A 24,988-nucleotide genomic window follows, 5' to 3' on the forward strand; every position below is an offset into this window, starting at 1 on the left:
AGTGAGTGCCAGGGAGCCCCTTTAGGTAGTGAGTGCCAGGGAGCCCCTTTAGGTAGTGAGTGAGTGCTAGGGAGCCCCTTTAGGTAGTGAGTGAGTGCTAGGGAGCCCCTTTAGGCAGTGAGTGAGTGCCAGGGAGCCCCTTCAGGCAGTGAGTGAGTGCCAGGGAGCCCCTTCAGGCAGTGAGTGAGTGCCAGGGAGCCCCTTCAGGCAGTGAGTGAGTGCCAGGGAGCCCCTTCAGGCAGTGAGTGAGTGCCAGGGAGCCCCTTCAGGCAGTGAGTGAGTGCCAGGGAGCCCCTTCAGGCAGTGAGTGAGTGCCAGGGAGCCCCTTCAGGCAGTGAGTGAGTGCCAGGGAGCCCCTTCAGGCAGTGAGTGAGTGCCAGGGAGCCCCTTCAGGCAGTGAGTGAGTGCCAGGGAGCCCCTTCAGGCAGTGAGTGAGTGCCAGGGAGCCCCTTCAGGCAGTGAGTGAGTGCCAGGGAGCCCCTTCAGGCAGTGAGTGAGTGCCAGGGAGCCCCTTCAGGCGTAGTGAGTGAGTGCCAGGGAGCCCCTTCAGGCGTAGTGAGTGAGTGCCAGGGAGCCCCTTCAGGCGTAGTGAGTGCCAGAGAGCCCCTTTAGGTGGTGAGTGAGTGCCAGAGAGCCCCTTTAGGTAGTGAGTGCCAGAGAGCCCCTTTAGGTAGTGAGTGCCAGGGAGCCCCTTTAGGTAGTGAGTGCCAGGGAGCCCCTTTAGGTAGTGAGTGCCAGGGAGCCCCTTTAGGTAGTGAGTGCCAGGGAGCCCCTTTAGGTAGTGAGTGCCAGGGAGCCCCTTTAGGTAGTGAGTGCCAGGGAGCCCCTTTAGGTAGTGAGTGCCAGGGAGCCCCTTTAGGTAGTGAGTGAGTGCCAGGGAGCCCCTTTAGGTAGTGAGTGAGTGCCGGGAGCCCCTTTAGGTAGTGAGTGAGTGCCAAGGAGCCCCTTTAGGTAGTGAGTGCCAGGGAGCCCCTTTAGGTAGTGAGTGCCAGGGAGCCCCTTTAGGTAGTGAGTGCCAGGGAGCCCCTTTAGGTAGTGAGTGCCAGGGAGCCCCTTTAGGTAGTGAGTGCCAGGGAGCCCCTTTAGGTAGTGAGTGCCAGGGAGCCCCTTTTGGTAGTGAGTGAGTGCCAGGGAGCCCCTTTAGGTAGTGAGTGAGTGCCAGGGAGCCCCTTTAGGTAGTGAGTGAGTGCCAGGGAGCCCCTTTAGGTAGTGAGTGAGTGCCAGGGAGCCCCTTTAGGTAGTGAGTGCCAGGGAGCCCCTTTAGGTAGTGAGTGCCAGGGAGCCCCTTTAGGTAGTGAGTGCCAGGGAGCCCCTTTAGGTAGTGAGTGCCAGGGAGCCCCTTTAGGTAGTGAGTGCCAGGGAGCCCCTTTAGGTAGTGAGTGCCAGGGAGCCCCTTTAGGTAGTGAGTGCCAGGGAGCCCCTTCAGGCAGTGAGTGAGTGCCAGGGAGCCCCTTCAGGCAGTGAGTGAGTGCCAGGGAGCCCCTTCAGGCAGTGAGTGAGTGCCAGGGAGCCCCTTCAGGCAGTGAGTGAGTGCCAGGGAGCCCCTTCAGGCAGTGAGTGAGTGCCAGGGAGCCCCTTCAGGCAGTGAGTGAGTGCCAGGGAGCCCCTTCAGGCAGTGAGTGAGTGCCAGGGAGCCCCTTCAGGCAGTGAGTGAGTGCCAGGGAGCCCCTTCAGGCAGTGAGTGAGTGCCAGGGAGCCCCTTCAGGCAGTGAGTGAGTGCCAGGGAGCCCCTTCAGGCAGTGAGTGAGTGCCAGGGAGCCCCTTCAGGCAGTGAGTGAGTGCCAGGGAGCCCCTTCAGGCAGTGAGTGAGTGCCAGGGAGCCCCTTCAGGCAGTGAGTGAGTGCCAGGGAGCCCCTTCAGGCAGTGAGTGAGTGCCAGGGAGCCCCTTCAGGCAGTGAGTGAGTGCCAGGGAGCCCCTTCAGGCAGTGAGTGAGTGCCAGGGAGCCCCTTCAGGCAGTGAGTGAGTGCCAGGGAGCCCCTTCAGGCAGTGAGTGAGTGCCAGGGAGCCCCTTCAGGCAGTGAGTGAGTGCCAGGGAGCCCCTTCAGGCAGTGAGTGAGTGCCAGGGAGCCCCTTCAGGCAGTGAGTGAGTGCCAGGGAGCCCCTTCAGGCAGTGAGTGAGTGCCAGGGAGCCCCTTCAGGCGTAGTGAGTGAGTGCCAGGGAGCCCCTTCAGGCGGTGAGTGAGTGCCAGAGAGCCCCTTTAGGCGGTGAGTGAGTGCCAGAGAGCCCCTTTAGGCGGTGAGTGAGTGCCAGAGAGCCCCTTTAGGCGGTGAGTGAGTGCCAGGGAGCCCTTTTAGGTGGTGAGTGAGTGCCAGGGAGCCCCTTTAGGTGGTGAGTGAGTGCCAGGGAGCCCCTTTAGGTGGTGAGTGAGTGCCAGGGAGCCCCTTTAGGTGGTGAGTGAGTGCCAGGGAGCCCCTTTAGGTGGTGAGTGAGTGCCAGGGAGCCCCTTTAGGCGGTGAGTGAGTGCCAGAGAGGCCCTTTAGGCGGTGAGTGCCAGGGAGCCCCTTTAGGTAGTGAGTGAGTTCCAGGGAGCCCCCGTCTCCGCTACCCCCTTACCTCGCACTCGCAGACCTCAGGATCAGCGGCGACCCGACCAATACGAGCGGGCGCCGGACGCACCCGCTCTATATGCGGAAGTGATGTCACTTCCGCATATCAGTGCGGGCGCTGGGTCCTAGCGCCCGCACGATTGGTCGCCGCCTGATCGAGGTCTGAGTGACGCAGCAGCGGCCGGGAGATCCGTGGCACCCCAGGACAGATTGGGGGCACGTGCCCCCCCAAAATAGGGCTAGCGACTCCCCTAGTGAGAGGTGATAATTGTGAATACGGATCACCAAGGAGAGGGATACCTGCAGAAGCCTATCTGACCAGACAATGCCCTTTCTCACTAGGCTAGTCACCACAAATATGTTTTGCTAATTTACTTACTTGTCTTCTGTCATGTCGGGTCCACCACCGATCGATCATTGGATTTCAACAGAACAATGGGAGTTCTTTCCCCCTGGCTCGTTGGAGTGGTGAATATGAAGAAAAGTTCAGTTTTTCACAATGATCAATGTAAACCCTGGCTTGCTTTGATAGGACATCAAATTTCCACTGTTATACAAGCTGTACGCTGACTACATTGTTGTAAAGTGTCATATCTTCAGTGTTGTCCCATGAAAAGATATACAATCATTACAAATTATGGAATATTATAATATTAACGCCTGATTTTCATTTGATCTTCCTATTTTCTCTTCTTTCCTATGTCAGGGTGTTTGGAATGGATGTGCTTTCACACCTAGAGGCTATGTCAGCAGTGCCCGCCCAAGGCCTACTAACCAGTTTGGGGAGTGGGGTAGTTTTTAGCTGCACTTAAATAATAAAGCCTTACTGTCCAAAATTATTCAGTGTTCAATTCTACCTTAAAGAGAACCTGAGATGCTTCTTGTCTCAGGTTTCATACTTACCTGGGGCTTCCTTAAGCCCCCTTGAGGCCTCTCGTCCCTCTCCGTCTAACCGGGTGGCTCCTATCTCCCGGAAATAGTGCCCGAAAGCCTGGCTGACTCTCGTTTGTTCACGCATGCACAACCCGGCCAGATGCGCTCCCCACGTCGCGCTTCTACGGCTTGGAGTGTTCTGTGCTTGGGCAGTACTATTGTGCAGGCGCAGAACATTTCCAGGGACATTTTAAAGAGTATACACTGGGATTTGGGCAACTGTGAAGAGTAAGAGAACAGATGACCATGCTACAAGGAAAAATGTTTTCTCATCCTGCCTCAACCCTGCATGCATATATCTTGCATGTTATTGCAGTGAGTCTCCACAATAGTGTCAACAATGTATATAGACAGCGCTACACAGTCTGTGCTTCCTTCCAATGAAACTAGTGTTTGGTGTATTTTCTTCTTCACAAGCACTTAAGCAATTCAAACACCTTCGTGGACAAGCAGCGACTTCCTGGAAGTGAATCCCTCTGATCAGTGAATACCTCCACCACACCCTCTCGATGGAGAATTCACCTTTAGTTAATGGCCCTAATGTTGTATGGGTCTGCAGTGCTTTAGTGGCAGTCAAAGGCTTCCCCTCTGTTTTAATACCAGACTCTCTGGACTACTTTCTCCGTCTCACAGGTACTTGCACGGACCAGTCTCCTCAGGAAACGTAACGCTCTCCATAGTGTAAAACTGTAATAATTTATTACAAATTAATATAATTATTGGTTGTACACTCACATAAAACTTGTGCAATTTTATGAAGAATTTATGTGAATGTACAACCACATTTTAATTTTAATAAATGATTATACATTTTTACACTATGGAGAGTGTTATGTTTCCTGAGGCAATTGGTCCATGCTGGTTCCTGTGAGACAGAGGAAGTAGTCCAGAGAGCCGGGGGGGGGGGTTCTGACGTTTTAAAAATTTCCTGAAGACTAAGGTATCCTTTAAGGCAGAACTGGGGGGCCTTTGACTGCCCCTAAAGTGCTGCATACCCAAACAACATTAGCGCTATTAACAAACCAAACGGTGAGTCTTCTCATCAAGAGGGTATTGGGGGAGATATTCACTGATAGTTGGATGGATCCGCTCCCTGGAAGTCTCAGTTTGTCTGTGGAGGTGTGTGAATTGCTGCAGTAGAACTTTACTTGCTGAAGAAAAAAATACACCGTATACTGTAGTTTCATTGACAACTAACATTTATATTGCACTTTTCTCCTGGTGGACTCGAGGCACCAGAGCTGCAGCCACTAGGACACGCTCTATATAGCAGTGTTGGGGGGGGGGGGGGGGTCTTGCCCAAGGTCTCCTACTGAATAGGTGCTGGCTTAATAAACAAGAAGAGCCGAGGTTTGATCCCAGGTCTACTGTGTCAGAGGCAGAGCCCTTAACCATTACACTTTCCAGCCACACATTGGAAGGAATCATGGATTGTGTAGTGCTGTCTATGTAGATTGTTGTTGTTGAATTTGTGTAATAAGAAGGGCACCACTTATTAACCCTGATTAGAAATTGTGAAGCTCAGTATTTTTGGAACTCCACAATAGTGCCTTACCAAGAGACAAAAGAAAGTCAATGGCTCCTTCTCAAATCACACTTTTCCTTAAATATTTTTATCTTGCCTGTTGTTTTCTGAAGAAGCTGTTGAGTCCTCAACAAATGTATTTCTGCTTCCTGCTGCCTTCCAACCCAGTACTATGTGGAATCTCCCCGGGTATAGAGATTTTCTGCTAAAACCTACCCCATTCACTGGGAGCATGATCTAGCTGCCATAGCTCCTGACTCCACCATACACAAAGGGATCAGCTCACTAGTGACGTAAAACGTCCAGTCTTTATTTGTGAGAAACGGACATATGGTCAATCAGCAATTTAGCATTTTTCAAAAATAAAGATTGGGTGTTTTACAATACAGGTGAGCTGATCCGTTTGTGTATTATAGAGATGGTTAACAAAGCAAAAAAAAAATGTAAAAAATAATGCTGTATTAGGAAATCATGCTAGCAATAAATATTTAAAACCAATATAAAAGAATGACAAGGTAACATTTAGTTAACAATAACTAACAATAATATTATGTTAGTATTGTTATTGGTTTTAAACTGATTTGTGGGCATTTTATTACCAGGTGCAGATGACTGGACAGTGGAATCTGAGATGAGGGCTGAGGTAAGGGCATCTCTTTAAAGATCTAAACATTCAAAATGTTGATGAATGGACAATTATTGGTCAGAATGGTCAATTATTTCTATTCATTTACTATCGTCCTTCCCCTAAAATAAGCCCTATCTGAAGTTTCAAGGACCTCAAAATACAAGCCCTACCCCGAAAACAAGACCTAGCGGCAGCCCACATTCCACCCGAATTCACACTGTTATATACAGTGATCCTGCAGGAGATGCTCCGGCACAACTACAGCAGTGTGCACTGTGTCCCCACTGCTGGTCGTATCGGTAGTCAAATTGACAGCAGTACATCTGTATTCAGAGTCATAGTGCAAGTGCTGCTGATTATTGCATAGGCAGACGCTTTTCACATGCCAGGCTGCATCGCATGTGAATCCTAGGTACGCCCACCTCCTTCGCCCATACTTTTCATACAAGTGGGTTATATAAACACAATCTTTCTTGTAATGCATTCTTCTGCCTTGCTATTTCAACAGCTTTAAAAAGGATTGGTTGTGGTCAGAGGCCATAACAAATTTGTGGAAGATACTTGAGCCATACCCAAAAGAGCAAAAATAAGAGCCTCTTTTGGTGTAGTATGTTACATATGAAATAAGATCGTGACTACGCGGACATTGATGGGCTTTCTGAGAAACAACCACAAGACAAATGAGGATCATGAACCCTCCCACACTCAGTAGTGGTCTTTGCACTCCAGGGGAAGAAGAGGGTTAAAAACCCACCACCAAGGTTGAACAGTTTATAAAATGGAGGAGGGGGTGGTGGTCACTTTCCTACTCCAAAGTCTACAAGCAAAAATGCCCAGCTGCCCTGCTGGTGTAAAGTATTTTTTGGGTGACACAGTTTCCTAAGCCTCGTACTCACAAGGAACAAATGTTGCCAGTCGCAAAAAAAAAAAAAAAAAAAAGCAGCGACAGCTCCGTACACGTGCGCACAGAGGGACAGAGATGCGGCGGAAGCTGCTGCCGAAGGTACCTCCCCCCGCCGGAAGCTCCGTCGATGGTAAGTGTGTTGCTGTCGCTAGTCCGCATACACACGGCGGACTAGCGACAGTTGCGGCGAAGTTGCGGCGACAGCTGTAGCAGGCAATTGACCGCGCCAATCGCCTGGCGACTGTTCGGGATGCGCATGTCATACACACGGGCGACCTGTCTCCGCAACACGCGCGTGCCACGTGGTTGCGGCGACAGTTGTAGCCCGTGTGTATGGGACATTAGACCTGATGAAGCAGGCCACACTTGCAAAAGGCATAGTCCTGTGTCTGATAAATGCATTTTTGCATTACTTGTTTTTCATTTGTGGAGGTAAGTGACACCCTCTCCTCCATTTTTAAACTGTGTTGGTGCCTCCTGCTCTGCATAACAAACAAAGTTAGATGCACTAATGATAACAATTACACTTCATAATAGGCTATTGATTTTAATGTGGCCACACAAAAGAGCTATCCGGGTCCTTCTCTAAGTCTGGAGTTGCACTCTTAAAGGATACCCGAGGTGACATGTGACATGAGATAGACATTTGTATGTACAGTGCCTAGCACACAAATACCTATGCTGTGTTCTTTTTTTTTTTCTTTCTCTGCCTGTAAGAGTTAATCATCAGGTATGTAAGTGGCAGTTCCTGTCTGAGTCAGGAGTGAGTCAGACTGCACTGTGACCCTCACTGATAAGAAATTACAACTATAAAACACTTTCCTATCAGAAAATTGCTTCTGAGACCAGGAATGAGATAAAAGGGTCAATAGTTCATAGATTTTTGCTCTGGCATACTTCAATGAATGTCATTGAGCAAAAACAATAAACCGGTAAAAACCTAAAAAGTAGATTTAAATATAAAATAAAAACTGGAATATCTTAAAAAGTATTTTTTAGGAGAAGGAGGATATATACAATTGTTTCATTAGTTTATTTTCACTTCGGGCGTCCTTTAATAGAATGCACACATTGCAACAAGCCTATGCTGATAGGATCACTTTAATTGCAAGTTGTGCAATTGTTTTCACACACCTACGATTATTATTATTTATTTATTTTTCTGTCAAAACCTAATATGAGTGTTTATGGGGCTGTCCCTTACAGCTGAAAATCCACTGACTTTTTTACATAGCCCTCACTGTAATCTAGTTTTAACCCGCTTGCCACCTACATTGTTTTTCTAAACCCAAGTCAAGGTTGTGAGAATACTTATATTGTTGATAACCTACAGCTCAAAAATGCCTTAGTAAATTAAAAGCAATTTGTACTTGCCTATTGTTGCCACTTTTGGGCAATGAGCAAGATGATCTAAATGAATCTTCAGGGAACTTTATTTACCTAGATCTAAACTTAGCTTCCCTTAATTTCAGTTTAAACATTGGAATTACTTCAGTTGTAATTTATGCAATGGTAATTTAAAAAGTAATTGTCATCATTCATTTCCTCCTTTATTGCAGATTTATAAAAAATTGCATATGATCTCCAAGCAAGTTTTTGTATATTACCAAAAAATTACCAAAAAAACCCACATAATTTATGAACACTTAGGGCTGGTGCACACCAAAACCCGCTAGCAGATCCGCAAAATGCTAGCAGATTTTTAAACGCTTTTTTTTATTTTTCTATGGCGTTTTGCTAGCGTTTTGCGGATTGCTGCTGCGGTTTTCAGTATAGTACATTTCATATATTGTTACAGTAAAGCTGTTACTGAACAGCTTCTGTAACAAAAACGCCTGCAAAACCGCTCTGAAGTGCCGTTTTTCAGAGCGGTTTGCGTTTTTCCTATACTTAACATTGAGGCAGAAACGCACCCGCATTCCAAAAAATGCCTCACCCAGGCATTTTTCGTTTCTGCAAAACGCCCCCCGCTCTGGTGTGCACCACCCCATTGAGATACATTGACCAAGCAGATCCGCAGCCGCAAGCGGATCTGAAAACGCCCAAAAAGCCGCTCGGTGTGCACCAGCCCTAACAGTACATTTAATTTACTAAAAATAAAATGTAATCAGTACCTATATCAAAACTCAAGTACTTAGTAAGGCATTACCTTAACCAGTGATATGCTTTTTTTAGTGATATTGGGTAAAATTAGACTAGACACACTCTGGCTTCATTGCTGCCAGCCCTGTTGAATCTAATCACCTCTGACCTCTATAGCAATTTGAAGTTGCATCAAAACAAGCAGCACACCATACCTCAATCACAAGAAATTCCAAAAGACAACCTAAAAAAAGTTGCTGAAAAGTATCACCATCAAGAAAGGTCGGAGAAAATATACACACCAAGTGAACCCTTTGCTAGGCAGACATAATGTTTCTGGATAAAATTCAGAGGTCTTTCTGCTCAATCAGAAAGGGGTCCCAGGATTTATGCTGTTTTTGGTTATCTAAAAAAAACAAAAAACTTTATCACGCAGTTAGCTTGGTTTTGCCCTCAGCAACAATGGCTTGAGAACATAATAGTTACCTTACAATAGTGCTCATTCACACTACACAACGCAAGCACGAACACTATTTCGTGCTTGCGTTGCCATCACACGGTCAACGCACGGAATGCACGTTGGGGAGCGCAGACGCCGGCAGCCATACCCGTCGGGAAACGTGTGCGTTGTGCGATTTTATGTCCCCAGAAGCATTACATCGTAACGCATGGGAACGCACACCTGTAGTGTGAATGGTAACATGAAAGTCTATGGACTTTCATGTTGCCATGTGGATCCTGCACTATGTGCGTTGCGTCAAAACTGACAGCATAGCACATAGTGTGAATGAGCCCTTACCCTGTGTTTGAAACAGCGCAATAGTGAGAGAGAGTTCAGAGACTGAGCTATGCAGTCTTTAGAATTAGTAGAGAAATCTGCAAAGGCTTTCCAAATTGGACTTTGATTCCTTGCTTGACAGTCAGTCAACCGTAGTATGAAAAGATTGGAAGGAACTGTAATAAAAGATGAGGGTAGCTTATTTGCAGACATTATTATGATAGTTGCTCAGTCTTGTTACTCTTTCAAATGTCCTTGGGGCAGTGTTGGCCTCAGTCAGTCTTGGAAATGTCCAAGGCTATGAATATCTCTTTAAAGAGAACCCGAGGTGTGTTTAAAGAATGTTATCTGCATACAGAGGCTGGACCTGCCTATACAGCCCAGCCTCTGTTGCTATCCCAAACCCCACTAAGGTCCCCCTGCACTCTGCAATCCCTCATAAATCACAGCCATGCTGTGAGGCTGTGTTTACATCTGTAGTGTCAGTCTCAGCTGCTCCCCCACCTCCTGCATAGCTCCGGTCCCTGCCCCTGTCCCTTCCCTCCAATCAGCAGGGAGGGAAGGGATGCAGGCGGGGACTGGAGTTCTGCAGGAGGCGGGGAGAGCAGCAGACTGACACTATAGAGATAAACACAGTCAGCTCTGACAAGCTGTTTGTCAGCAGCGTGGCTGTGATTTATGAGGGATTGCAGAGTGCAGGGTAAACTTAGGGGGGTTTGGGATAGCAACAGAGGCTGGGCTGTATAGGCAGATCCAGCCTCTGTATGCAGATAATATTCTTCAAACCCACCTCGGGTTCTCTTTAACTAAATAGGAACAGTCAAAGCTCATCATCGTTTTTATTGGTCTTTACTTGGCATATTAATTTTCTTGGCATATTAAGCAGCTAATTACCACAAGTTAAACAAATATTTTACAAAGGTTTAAGAATCATAGTCTTATTTCCACATCTTATGGCTATAATAATGACATTTGAAATTGTATACCACCTAAGCTATGATATGTGTTCAGGACCCTATCAGTCCTAGCACCTTTAAACTATGTAAACATTTTACAGAACTGCATCTGGAAGAAGCAAATACTCAGGCTTTCCAAACACATAGTTTGCACTAACAGGTTCACTGGAGGCTTGTGAATTATTACCACATTGCAAAATTAGAAAAGTTTTTACAAGCATATAATATAGAAGTGACTTTCCTGTGGGCTTTCTTCAATCTGCCTTTCAGCCACCCATATTCTCGTAGCACGTTATTATGGCCCATGTCAGTCAACCCAACCAAATACCCTCAGTCCTCTTGTACAACATAACCCATGGTTGTGTGGGATTCAGTAAGATTCTCTGCTGTGTAAGTGTACCCACTCCTTCCTTTGCTACCCTTCCTCTACCCTACCTAATTTCAGTACATAACCTTAAATTCCATCTATAACTTGTATTTTTCCTCTGTCATCCACTTCAACTTGGGAATTCTAGTGCCTGCCACTAGTGTCTGAGGTCTGCTGATAAGTTATCGGGCACCCAAACCAAGCAACCTATAATGATAAATTTGGGCACACAGCACTCAAATTTACAAGGTGGTTCTGCCAAAACCACCTGCTTCCACGCAGGCTATTCTCTTAAAGGATAAGTGCGAGTTAAAAAAAAAACAAACAAAAAAACCTGGCAGCCTATCTATCCCTCATTGCAGCTCCGGTGTCCTGGAATCCCCTCCGTTGCAGATGCCGACCTCACTAGGTTGGCATCTTCTGCGTGAACGCACCACTCACGAGGGCGCTCTACTGTTTAAACTTCCTGCTGGGACAGGAAGTTCAGTGAAGCCTGCTGGACTCTGAGCCCAGCGGAGACCGGAGGTACTCACGCCGGCCGGAGCAGGTAATGTATTGCTGCTGTATTGCGTCGGGCATTCGAACGAACACTATCGACGCACTCCCGACCCGCCGGCGATCGAGCAAAATCTTCCGCACAGACAGATCGACGGGAACGATTTATTTTGGACGGAAATCGATCGTTCTGTCAGCATTTGCGCAACGATTTCACAGCAGATTCGATCACAGTGATAGAATCTGCTGTATATCGGCAGGAAAATAGTTAGGTGTATGGGCCCCTTAAGGCCTTAATTCATACCTGAGGACTGTGAACTATGAGATGCAAATAATTGTATTTTCATCCTTGTAGACCAAGCATACATCTCATTTCGTCATACTCCTGTATTTTTTTTTTTTCATATTTCTTTTCATATTTCTAGGAAGCTCTGTTTGGAATTGAGCCTCAACTCCCATATTTGAGATACACCCCAACTGGTGTGAGAGGTGAGCAGCTATAATATGATATCTTTGCCTTGTTGGCTATACATAAATTATAAATGCATCATTACCAAGGTATTTTGATGGTAGCCTTTATCTCTGTTGCATATTTTTAGCAATCATGGACTGTAGGTTTGATTGTATGCAGTTGTTAGGGCATCGGTAGTATATACAATTAATTGCTCTGCAACTGCCTAACACCGATGGGTGGTCGCAGAGTGCCTCCCCCAGGAATTGGCGTCATTGTGGTTGTTGCGAGATTAGCAGGGAATGTGCACTCACGCGCATTCCCTTTTAGGGGGACACGGGAGACTGCCGCCAACAGCCTGCCAGACGTGATCGGGGCTGGCAGGCTGAGCAGAGAAAAAATTGAAAGGCTAGTAACTCCACTGCTCGCTGGTAAATAAGTATTCTTGTTCAGCATCACCCAGCAAAAGATTGGATTGGATGGACTTCTTACTATAGTACAAACCGCACTGAGAGCCTTTTTTTTTTTTTTTTAAGATCTTGATTAGGTGAACAGTAATTGGTGGTCCAATGACTGTTTAGCGTTTTAGGAGATATGTTGTTTGATTTCTGGTTTATTATGGCACTTTAAGCCCACCAGCCTAACCCATCATCAAAATATATCGATATACTGTATATCAGATAGTTCACTAACAACTTTGTAGTCACTAAATATTATGAATACACTACATATTATGGCACACATGAGGGGGATCCATCCAACTACACGGCACAAGAAACAGGAAGGCTATAGCATAAAGCTCCGTCTACACGGAGCAATGTTCCTTATCAATCGAGCCGCTGATGCGGCTCGATTGATAAGATCCGTCATGTCCGATTTTGCCGCCGCCGATTCCCTGCTCGTTCTCCATGAGGGAACAATGGCAGGGAATCGAGCGGAAGATAAGCGGCGGGGACGAGGGCGGATCGAATCCGACGCGCGCGCGCAGGCGAGCGGGTATGCGCGGGGATGCGGAAGAGGCGATACGGCGGCTAGTCGAGCCGCCGGATCGCCTCGTGTAGACGGGGCTTTAAAGCCAGTACACCTGTTGTGGACAGACACAAGTCAAGAGTTGGGAAAAAAAAAATTTGTTTTCCAAAGCTTTATCAATCTCCAGTAGCACAGTAAAATCTATATTTAAAAAGTGGGAAGAGTTTTTTTTTTACTACTTGCCCTTCTCGGAAAATGGGAAAAGTTTTTGAACTTGCCCACTTTGCATTGTTTTTACCCCTTAAGATTCCTAGTAATTTTGGAATTACAGTTGTCACTATTGATACAGAAATAACTTGGGTATCACACCATCAAAATTATACATATATTGTTTTTTTCTTGGAGACAATTTAGACTTTCTCTAGGTAATATTTTTTCCACATTTTTGAAATGATGCAGGCATTTTACGAGGAAAAAATAGGCGTGTAGAAAATACAATTTTTTCATTTTTCTCCCATCCTAATTTTTACATTACAAGTGCCACAGTTCAAAATATAATGTTTTGCTTGTCCCAGTTAAAATGATACCACGTATGCCATATTTCATCACTAGTTAAGCATGTAGCATGCCATTATTGCCAGTCTGTGCTTCTGTAGCAACTGGATATAATTGCTTGGGTGCATAGTTTGAGGACCCCAGTGCTACGCAACAGCATCTGTACGATGTTGGGTCCCCAAACTGACACAAAACTACGAGCGGCAGCCGTTATAGGTGTCCTTTAGTTTTAAGGTGATGTATAGGTGACACAAGGGGTTAATTAGGTAGGGGTTAAAAATTTACCACAGGTGATTTTTTTTTTTTTATTGTGACTTTAAACTTTTGAAAGTTGTTACCACTTAACTCTATTAATGGCCAAGAGTCATTCTCACCTGTTAGTGCTCTTCCCATTCATTTGGCCTTAACTGTATCACTGTTTATCACACCTAAATGATCTATATTTTGTTTTAGGGAAATAAATACACGATTTGTCCAATTTCAGCCCCTATAGTTTTAAAATAAACATTGCCACTATAGATAAAACCCACATGTTTTATTAGCCTATTTGTCCCTGCTATAACAACATATAAATGATGTTCCTAGTACGATGTATGGTGATAATGTATTAGTTGGAAATAAAGGTGTATTATTTATGTATTTTTGCAATAATTTAAAGCCTTTTATTTGCTAAAATAACAGTAGTAAACCCTCATGAAGAATAATAAGCATAAGCACTTCCCAGTTTCTAGTATCGAAAAATGCTTCAGAAAAAGTTGTTCACAGATAGGTGTGCAAATATTCTCCCCCCTCCCCCCCAATAGTGTGCAATTCTTCTCTTGTGTAGCTGCTAAGTAGCCTCCTGCAGACACTCAGTGGACAGGGTAAAATAGACAATTCACATCAAAACGTTGCCAGGCCTTGCTCTATTGTTCTATCATGATTATATCATAAAGTGACTTTTACTTTATGCATTTTGTCTATCTTGCACAGATTATTTGCTTATACACAAGTGCATATGTATATATACACCATTGTAACACACTAAAATCATGCGATTATTTTTATTTATTGATTTTTTTTTTTTTTTTTTTTTAGATTCTCAGGACAAGGACCAATTGCTTTGGGATCCAAATGTCCTTCCTGAGAGAGAAGTGGAAAACTACTTAAGTCAAGCTGCAGAATATCAACTTGGTACCAGCAGAGCTTGTGACCAAGATGAAAGTATTGTCAGAGATAATGAGCAGGTAAGTTAAGGGAAGATATTCCAGAAAATTCTACACAAAATGTTGCATAATTGACCAGTTCTTATATACCATATCACAATCTAACCTTCGAAGTAGTGATTGCAAATATCATTTAGCTAAACAAAGCTAAGCATCTTGAAATAGTTTGGTCAGTATGCAGTGTCATGCAGAGATATCTATACCCACTGCCATCAATAACCAAATGTGACTTTGTGTTTTGGGGAGGGGGGGGGGGGGTGGGAGAGAGGGGACTTTTCTTGTTAGGAATAACATTTTTCCAAAGATCCTTACAGACTAGGGTCCTAATTCAACTGCGTACATCCCAAGATTTTATTGTAGGGGAATAGTGAATTAGAAATTTTAAAGAGTAACTGTCAGGCTGCAAAAGCTAATTTAAACCTCTATTCTCCTGTGTTAAACAGTTTAGAAGGAAGCCAAAAAGGCACTACTGAAGTTAAAAATCTATCTTACTTTTAATGTGTGCTTATCAGCAAAGCTGTTAGACCCAAGCTCTCAAAAGGACGAAAGGACGCATACCATACGGCAAAGCATTCTGGGGCTGCTTGGGTCCTCCCCTCGGCTGCTAGTGAGAAAGTACAGGCTCATGTTACAACAGCCTAGCAGTGAAAAATCTCCAGGCAGAGTACACTGCAGGAGTCCGCTATTGTTCCTAGCCACATGGCTAATTAATATTCACTGCACACTAGTGTTATTCATTACGGATCTTTTGTGTGAGTGAATCATCAGGAAGCAGGCAGGACATGACGACACATTTGGCTTCATAGGAGACAGACAAACATGGAACCTGCCATGAGCTGTCAGGAGCATCATTCTCTGCAAATACTATATAAAAATTCTGTGAAATCCAAACGTGGACAGTGAAATGCATATGTAATGTAAGTACAGCCAATCTTTAGCTACTGATATGTGTTTTTTTTTCTCTGAGATGTTCTACCTAACAGCTCCTCTTTAAGCACCTACGATAAGCTCACATATTATTGTATATTTAAAGGAACATATTATCCTGCTCTCTTCTGGAGAAAATAATTATTTAAGTTTTGGATAGTGTAGTAAAGAGTTAGAGCTTGTTTCCATAAGTGCAGCGCAGGAGCCGTGCGTCAGTGCGGCTCTGCATTGCACATTACTCCCTCGGGGGTGGTGCTTTTTTTATCCCATTTATTATAATGAATGGGATTGCAGGCACAATCTCTCCAAACTGCAGGCAGCCTTGCGCTGTGATTCAGTGGTGAATCGCAGCACATGTATGGAAACAGCGGACCGTGCAGTCTATGCACTCTCTGATGTCCCTGCAATCGTGATTCCATAAGCGTGGCTGAAAACGCACATATGGAGATGAGCCCTTAGAACTTTTTTCAAAGCTGTATTGCTTTATTTTACCCTCTTGCCAGTGCCAAGTTGCGCAGGTTCAGTAAATACCCCAAAGTCAACCAAAACGTGAGACTCACTGGAAGAAGTCTCCTATGCAGAGCCATTTTCATGCCTCCTATTTTGATTGGTCAATGATTGACCAATTTTACCACCTCCATGTAATATGAGAGCTTACATACTGAGCCTGATCCACAGTATTTATAATCTGTTGGTCTTCATACTACATGGCAGTGGTAAAACTGACCAGTCATTGACCAATCAATTGGATGTTTTTACCATACTTAAGGTGGCCACACACGATACAATAAAATGATCCGATTTTACGGTCATTCGATAAAAACGATTGGATCTCCCGAAAAAATCGAAAGCTTTTTTTTCATTCGACTGAAAAATCCGATTGGATTTCCTGTTTTCTTCGATTTTTATCGATCCGGAATGCCAGATATTTTTCGTCAATCTTTCTAAAGATTGTATGGTGAGTGTTAGGTTGCCAATTTATTAATATACACACCCTAGCAATTTTGTTAGAGTATCCAATCATTTTTATCATATTTGGGGAAAAAATTAAACATACGTGTGTAGTACATTGGTCATATTTTTGAAATGTTACAATCAGTCAGAAAAATTGATTGCAATTCTTTAACTGAACAGAAATTAAAAAAATTGTATGGTGTGTGGCCACCTTTAGCATTGCACTCATCTTCTAGGAATCCCTTCCTTTTCCCTCAGGTACCAACTGTCACAATGACAGAGTAAGGAGAAGTTACCCCACCAAAGGGACAACAATAAAACTTGAGACGTTCTAATATTTCCCCCATTCTATCCATAACTAGAAAATAAAAAATGTTAACATTCTTATTTAATGTTGTTTTTCTTGCAACGTTATTATGATGAATAAATCATTATGTAAGTACAAAGTTAAAGCAGAATTGCAGGCACACAAAGAATTGATGCAATAGCTTCTGAAAAGGCCCTATTGTTCCTGTGGTCAATTATCTAGATTAAAATGTAAGATGTCATTAAAAGCATAACATCAAAGTGTATACCAACAGTGTTGGCTGCCAAGGTAAATCACACATTATATACAAGGGGTTCTTTGCTGATCTCTTTGCACATAGATGCCCATATGTGGATTCGCAATCTATGAACCGACTAGCTGAGAGGAGCGTTCTGACGCCAAAGGATTCACCACACACATACAATTCAAATGCTTGCCGCCACGTGAGAGTCAGCGCACGACTGTAACTATATTAACACACTGAGAACACTGTAACTTAACCCTTAGCAGTATGCAGGGATCGGCGCCAGATCTGTCTGTGCCGGATTCAAGCATACCGGTTGTAGATGCAAAATACTATAGAACACTAGGTAATGCTTTCAGAGGAGTAAGTTCGATTGTGTATGTTCAGGAACTGGTCATAAAAGGGAAACGATTTTTAAACGTTTTAATAGCAAAAATGCATTACACAAATTTACATACACTAACATATAAACACAAAGCTTGAACAAAAGGGAAATAACGGTGAAGTTTACTTACCTTAGCAGTCCTTGTGGGGATATTGACTGAAATAAAGTCCAGTTCAAATGCAGGCTTTGATATCAGTAGGTCTTTGAAACAAAGCATGCATTCAGTCCTCCCACGAGCGCATGCCTAGAGGAAGTTCTTTGTCGATGGAATTTTGGAAGACAGGGAGTGGTCGGAGTTTTGGAGCTGGCTTCCCTGAAAGTTGGTGTGTTTACCCCCTGGCCAGCAAAGGGGCAGCCCCCAGATCACAAGCAGAAAGTACAACATTTATTAATAGTCTTTGCGATTCCTCCGCGGATTGGTTTACCAAGGATCTGTGGCCAGATTTGGAACCAGCCAGCGATGCTTTATCGAATGACACCAAATACCGGTAGATTAGCACGTGTGGTCTGCGAGTGATAAATAGCTCGGTTACCCTAGCAGCTAGCAGGCTATAAATTGGATGAGCTATTAGGGCCCATTCACACTACAAGAACTTTTTAAATGCTAGAGATTTTAAAAGCTCTTGCTAAGGCAATGCTATGGCTATTTTTTTTTTATTTTTTTTTACAAAATCACATCGCTCCAGTGTGAACACTCACATAGGATAACATTAGCAAGAGCTTTTAAAATCACAAACGCCTCTTGTAGTGTGAACGAGCCCTTTGGCTGATTTTTAGGAACTGAAAAATATATTTGTCTTTTGTCTGTGATAACCATATCTGCATACATATGAAATCGGCGCCGATAGACTTGGGCACAGGATACAGCTGATATATGGCTGATCCTGCTTCTGCATAAGTCCGGGCCGTGTTAATTACTATTCCCCCTCCAGGCCGCCATGGATAGTGGGGAATGATATAATTCGGCTTCCATCTATAGCTGGAGGCCGAATTATTGTGTTTTTTAATCAACGTCGGCTCCGTCTTCTGACGGCGCCGACGTTACTCACTGAGCGCCGCTATAGACTGATTCCCATTATAGTCTATGGCTCCGCCCAAATCTAGCAGCGCTGAAAAGCACTGCTCCGGCACATCTTGGAATATTAATAAAGGAAGTTTTTCTATTGTCTATCCACAGTGTTGTGGACGGAAAAATCTGAAAGGGAAAGTTTTGAGAGGGAAACAAATGGACTGATCGTTATCTGCTGAATCTGCTCCAAGGCCAGCATTTGGTCGTAACACCTATATGGGAGTAGCTAGTAGGAAGTGGGTGAGGGGTCTGCTCTAATTCAAAGTGAAGAGAAATAAAGATATCTGGCTGTACATTTAAAACAACGGACATTATGCACTGCTTTGCGGAACGATACGGAATTGATAATTGTCCCGACTTTTGTATAATTTATGACAGTAATTAGGGGGCGGTACTAAACTAATTAGTGCTAGCTAAACAAAGCTTTTTTTGTGTGTTTTTTTTTTTTTTTTAAGTAAGTGGCCTTTGAATATGATTTTTTTTGTCTGTTCATGGAAAACTGTACACTAAATAGGAGGCCCCAATATAGTATGCAATGGGTAAACATGGGTAATGAAACAGTCTTACCTCAGATAGGTTTGAGGATAATACATTTATTGGACACAGGAAAGGACGATATGTTTCGCAGGACCTGTGCATTCCTATGGTCTCATTGAGGTGCCTCCTCCCATTTTGTGTACAGCTGTTCATCTCCCCAGGAGTGTCCCCTGAGATATTTATCCAGTGGTCCTTTTTCTGGAGTGCGACCCAACCTATCCTGATGAGGATACACAATCGGTGTGGAGACAGAATTCTCCACCTGCCTGATACTGTGGTTGCCTAATAGCAACCCAGGTTTGTAAGTAGTATTTGTTTCACAAATTATTTTATGGACTGGAATTGCTACACTATCTGGAGCTCCTGGTGTTTTCCTTTTTCCTCTCCCGGTTCCTGAGGTTCGTCACCCGAATTTCATCGACTGGACATCCCTCTTTACTATGGAAAACTGACTGTGAACAGGTCCTATTTTATAAATAGGATCTGTACACACTTGCGGGACAGAGTGGAAATGGAAATGATTGCGAAGCGGAATGTACTTTTGTACGGTCCATGATTTTTCTGGACAGGTCCATGTCCAGAATAGTCTGATGGAAACTCATGTGCTTTGGGTTCTAACCAGACGACAAATGGACCATCGGAGCGGATACTTCACTGACAGCTCCCGCTGGCCATTGGAGTCTAGCTCAAGTGGGAACTTAGCTATACTCTTACTGGGAAAACTTGGCCTACAACATTTACTGATTTCAAAATAAGATTTTGTTTAAACCAGATTTTAAATTGGATAAAAGTATATTTTATTAGATTGTCTGATTTTTTATTTTTTTTCCCACAAACTTAATTTTATGTACAATTCTGCCAGTTCTTGCTTATCATGCATGCATGTTTAACATTATGCACATATTATGTGTGATTTTTTTCCCTTATTTATAGGCTCTCTATGAATTGGTGAAATGCAGATATCACACAGAAGAAGCCCTTCGAAGACTCAGCTTTAATGTCAAGGTAGTACAAGGTGAGAACTGAGTAATGAGGTTATATGACCCATAAGAAGAGTGGTGTGTGTTGATGTATAGAAGGGATTTAAGGACATCCGAGGTGAAAATAAATTGATGAGAAAAACACTTGTATATATCCTCAGTCTACTAAAAATTACTTAGATATCCCACAGTTTTATATTTATATAACGTTTTTACTGTTTCATTGTCCCTTTCATTGAATTGTGTCAGAGCTTAAATCTATGAAATATTGACCCTTTTTTATCTCTTTTCTGCTCTCAGAAGCCATTTACTGACAGGAAAGTGTTTTATGGCTATATTTACTTATCAGTGAGAGTTATGCTATAGAAAATATGTAAAGCCGGCGCTAGCTGTGGCTAAGTATGGCCCTTTGAATGAGTGTTATGCCCACGATGCTGCTCCCTCCACTGGGTGGTGCCAGAGATCTAGCATATAAAAAACAAGAGAACAAGGATGCGCTCCTATGGTGCATTAACCTTTTAATCGACAATTCCACGCTAAAAACAATTGCACTTACAATGAATGTGCAGTTATCGCACATGTAGAGGACCGCCAGCGAGTATCACCCACTTCCTGAGCCTGGCCAGGGCTTCAAGGATCCGTATGCGATGGAAAGCAAGTGGACTGGGGACCAACTGCCAGCTCCTACACCTCTCGGCAAGCCGTCTGATCGTCACAACGCGTTTCGGCGCTTAGCCACGCCTTCTTCCGGTGACGTGACGGCTGGACAAAAGAATCAAATGCATTTAAACTGTTTGGATGAGATGCGGAATTGAATATAATGAAGGAGCTGGGCAGATTGCCATCTGACGCGCACTGTCTATCTGCTTTTAATGTTAAGGATGTAAACTGTCAGCGAGTACCGCTCAACAGCGCCTCCACCCCCTTCCCCTGACAGCGAGCGTGTTTGTACACAGCCTCAGCACGTGGCAAATGTTGCGTGTCCATATATTGTATCTTTTCAACTCTGTTTGTTGCAACTTGCAGCAATATTCTTTTAGCCGCACGAAGGCTAATAAAACTTTATTGTTCCAGATACCAAACATCTGGTATACACCCGCCCACTAGGCGGAACCAAGCTTCACTAGTATCTTTTTAAACGCAGCCGTCCAGCCGTCGCGTCACCGGAAGAAGGCGTGGCTAAGCGCCAAAACGCGTTGTGACGATCAGACGGCTTGCCGAGAGGTGTAGTAGCCGGCGGTTGGTCCCCAGTCCACTTGCTTTCCATCGCATACGGATCCTTGAAGCCCAGGCCAGGCTCAGGAAGTGGGTGATACTCGCTGGCGGCCCTCTACATGTGCGATAACTGCACATTCATTGTAAGTGCAATTGTTTTTAGCGTGGAACTGTCGATTAAAAGGTTAATGCACCATAGGAGTGCACCCTTGTTCTCTTGTTTTTTATATGAGAGTTATGCTATAGTCTGACTCGGTCCCGACCTGGGTAGAAACTGTCACTTGCATATCTGAAGTTTAACTTTTTCAGGCAGAGAAAAGGAAAAAAGGAACACAGTCTAGTTATTTGTGTGCTTGGCACTGTACATGCACATGTCTATCTTATTATGTTGCATGTCACCTCCGTTGTCCTTTAAAGTGGCACCGCAGCGAATTTAGGCTATTGGGATTCCCCTAGCAGCATGTTTCTATTAGAAAGAGCGACACATTAGATAGTGCTGTTGTTTACAAAGGTTGTCTGGATAAGATTTATACCTCACATACAGATCCTGGCGTTACCAGAGCAAGGGAACGTACCCTGTATTCAGTTAGGCTGTGTGATAACGGCTCTCTCCTCTTGTCAGCTCAAAGCCCTGTTCTTATAATGCAAGCCCATTCTAGCAATGCTGTGAAAAGTGTTAGGTAAATAAACAGGCAGCCTTTTTTATGTACCTAGGACATTCCACAGCAATGTGCTTGCTGCTGAAGGAACTTGCATTAGGTGGGGGCTTTGAACTGACAGAGAGGAGAAAGATATTAGCTGTTATCACACAGCCTAGCTTCCCTTGCCTTGGGGATGGCAGGATCTGTATCTGTGCTATGTTATCCAGATGACCTTCGTAAACAAAAGCACCGTCTAATATATGTTGCTCTTTCTAATAGAAACGTGCTACTAGGGAAATCCCAATAGCCTATATGCGCCATATTGCCACTTTAAAGAGAATCTGTACTCTAAATTTTTTTTACAGCAAAAAGCATACCATTCTATTGATTAAGTTCTTCTGGGCCCCTCAGTGCTGTTTCTGCCACTCTCTGCTGCAATCCTGGCTTGTAATTAACAGTTTTAGGCAGTGTTTACAAACAAACTAACCAGCTTGTGATAGGCTCACATAAGCAGAGTGTGTGAGTCATACAGAGCCTGCAGGGGGCCTGCAGAGGGTGTGTATCGCTTCTATCCAATCACAAGCAGCCCTGCACATTCCACACATTCAAGCCTTAGCCGACAGAGCCGACAGAAGGAAACAGATTAGATCATATAACAGAGATAACACAGCCACTGTGCAATTAGGAAAGGCTGCAGTAAGCCAGAGCACATTAGAACAGGCAAAGGAACTTTTAGGATAGAAGAACTAAGGCTGAAAATTTTGTTACAGAGTCTCTTTAACCCCCTTGGCGGTATGAAAAATACCGCCAGGGGGCAGCGCAGCAGTTTTTTTTATTTTTATTTTTTTTTAAATCATGTAGCGAGCCGAGGGCTCGCTACATGATAGCCGCTGCTCAGCGGCATCCCCCCGCCCGCTTCGATCAGGAAATCCCGTTCAAAGAACGGGATTTCCTGGAGGGCTTCCCCCGTCGCCATGGCGACGGGGCGGGATGACGTCAGCGACGTCGGGACGTCATTGGGAGTCCAGCTCCAACCCTCGGCGCTGCCTGGCACTGATCGGCCAGGCAGCGCACAGGGTCTGGGGGGGGGGTCGCGCGCCGCACCGGATACCGGCGATCGGGCGCGCGGCGGCGGCGATCGGGGTGCTGGCGCAGCTAGCAAAGTGCTAGCTGCGTCCAGCAAAAAAAAAAATTATTTAAATCGGCCCAGCAGGGCCTGAGCGGCACCCTCCGGCGGCTTACCCCGTGTCACACACGGGGTTACCGCTAAGGAGGTTAAGTAAAGATTGGAAATAATAATAATTACAATTGCAGTGAAATGGCATATAGGTAGAGTTTAGGTTTTTGTACTGGGTGTGTGTTATGCAAAGGAAATCTAAAATTAGTGTTTTGTCAATTCAGGAATTACTGTAAATACAGTGTGGAAGTGCAAGTGTGCAGTGAAGGTGCCGGAGGAGTTTATGACAGTGTGAGTGTGTAGCCAGGTAAAAAAAAAGCAGACTCTTACATACATGCTCAGGCACAGGAAGGTGTGGAGGCAGGAAGGTGATGGGTTAGGTGGGTAGATAGCAAACACAGGGGGAGTTTGTTACTTCCACTGAGATTGTTCTCCTGACCTCTATATCTCATTTAAATTACGGTACATGTAATTATTCCGTTTAACCTCAGTGGTAGGGAACAATTTTTTTGTATTGCATTTATAAAATGTATCATAGACATTGTTTACATTTTTCTTTTTTTATAAATCACTTTATATTGATCTCTCTCTTTAGGTCAGTTGTGTGCGTGGAGTGAAGATGAATGCAGAAGTTTTGAGCAAGGGTTTCGTGTTTATGGGAAAAATTTTCATCTTATCCAGGCCAACAAGGTGAGAGGGTAAAATGTATGAATTTTGTAGGATCACTGTTATTTCTATATTGATTTTCTTTTTCAATTTAATACAAGATGTTTTGCATTTTGAAAACTACTTTGGATTGAAAGACGTGTGAGAAGTATATTTTTAAACGTACCAGACCTTCTGAGGTATGGAAAACCACTGCCAGGTTGCCTCAACCCTATTCCAGTAGGGAGAGCGTACTTGCTATCCCTGAGCACAGCAAGAACACTAATGAAGCCAAAGGTTTCAATGGGAAAGGAAACCAAGCACAGCACTACAAATTTGATAGGGTACTTCTCTAATGCAGTGGTTCTCAACACACGGTTCGCGTACACACCACCGTGGGGTACACAGCCAGGAGGGGACGCAGCGCATAACGGGGGAGGGGGTCCGCTCCCCCTTCCCTCACCTTGGGTTCCCCCTCCGACACTCATTAACAACGGCGGCAGCAGCAGCATAGTAAAAGGAACGCGGACTTACTTCCGCATTCCATGCCGGAGGTTCTTCTCTGTCAGCGCGCGATGATTCTACTTCCTGTTTATCAGGAAATAGTGTCAGGCTCAGAGAAGATCGGACCTCCGGCATGGAATGTGGAAGTAAGTCTGCGTTCCTTTTACCATGCCGCTGCTGCCATTAATGAGCGTCGGAGGGGGTAGCGCTGATGGGGGAGCCCAAGGTGAGGGAGGGAGTGGACCCCCCTCCCCATCCGCTGTGTGTGGGCATCGCTCCTCCCTTATGCGCTGCGTCCCCCTCCTGGCTATACTGTGGGCACCCATTCCTAGCTAGACTGAGAGCACCCATGCATGACTAAACTGTGGGCACCTATACCTAGCTATACTTGGAGCACCTATACTTAGCTATACTGGGGGCACCCATGCCTAGCTATACTGAGGACACCTATATCTAGATATACTGTGAGCATTTATGCCTGGCTATACTGGGGGCACCTATACCTAGCTATACTGGGGGCAGGTGTTTTTTTTTTTTTTTTTTGGAATGCTGTGTTGTTTTTCCTCCATGCATAACACCCCTTGTTATGCCCAAATAACTCAATTTTAGTTTCATTAGTCTACAGCACCTTATTCCAAAATGAAGCTGGCTTGTCCAAATGTGCTTTACCATACCTCAAGCAGCTCTGCTTGTGCTGTGGATGGAGAAAATGTTTCCTCTGCATCACTCTCGCATACAACATCTCCTTGTGTAAAGTGTGCCAAATGGTTGAACGATGCACAGTGATTCCATCTGCAGCAAGATGATGTTGTAGGTCTTTGGTGCTGGTCTGTGGGTTGACTGACTGTTCTCACCATTCGTCGCTTCTGTCTATCCGAGATTTTTCTTGATCTGCCACTTCGAGCCTTAACTTGAACTGAGCCTGTGGTCTTCCATTTCCTCAATATGTTCCTAACTGTGGAAACAGACAGCTGAAATCTCTGAGACCGCTTTCTGTATCCTCCCCT

The 24,988-nt window shown here is 44.6% G+C and overlaps 1 protein-coding gene across 5 annotated transcripts in view; it reads left to right on the plus strand.

The window, feature by feature from the left end:
* Positions 1 to 24,988, plus strand: part of MIER2 (MIER family member 2) — an 89,099-nt gene that overhangs the window by 43,118 nt on the left and 20,993 nt on the right. For all 5 annotated transcript variants that reach the window (XM_068271250.1, XM_068271254.1, XM_068271253.1 and 2 more), the window contains exons 5-9: positions 5,609 to 5,649; positions 11,642 to 11,705; positions 14,269 to 14,417; positions 19,753 to 19,834; positions 23,428 to 23,522. In XM_068271250.1, coding sequence (XP_068127351.1) covers positions 5,609 to 5,649; positions 11,642 to 11,705; positions 14,269 to 14,417; positions 19,753 to 19,834; positions 23,428 to 23,522 — 431 coding nt within the window. The remainder of the gene's footprint in view (positions 1 to 5,608; positions 5,650 to 11,641; positions 11,706 to 14,268; positions 14,418 to 19,752; positions 19,835 to 23,427; positions 23,523 to 24,988) is intronic.

The sequence above is a fragment of the Hyperolius riggenbachi genome, chromosome 1, assembly GCF_040937935.1.
Source record: "Hyperolius riggenbachi isolate aHypRig1 chromosome 1, aHypRig1.pri, whole genome shotgun sequence".
NCBI classification, from domain to species: Eukaryota; Metazoa; Chordata; class Amphibia; order Anura; family Hyperoliidae; genus Hyperolius; species Hyperolius riggenbachi.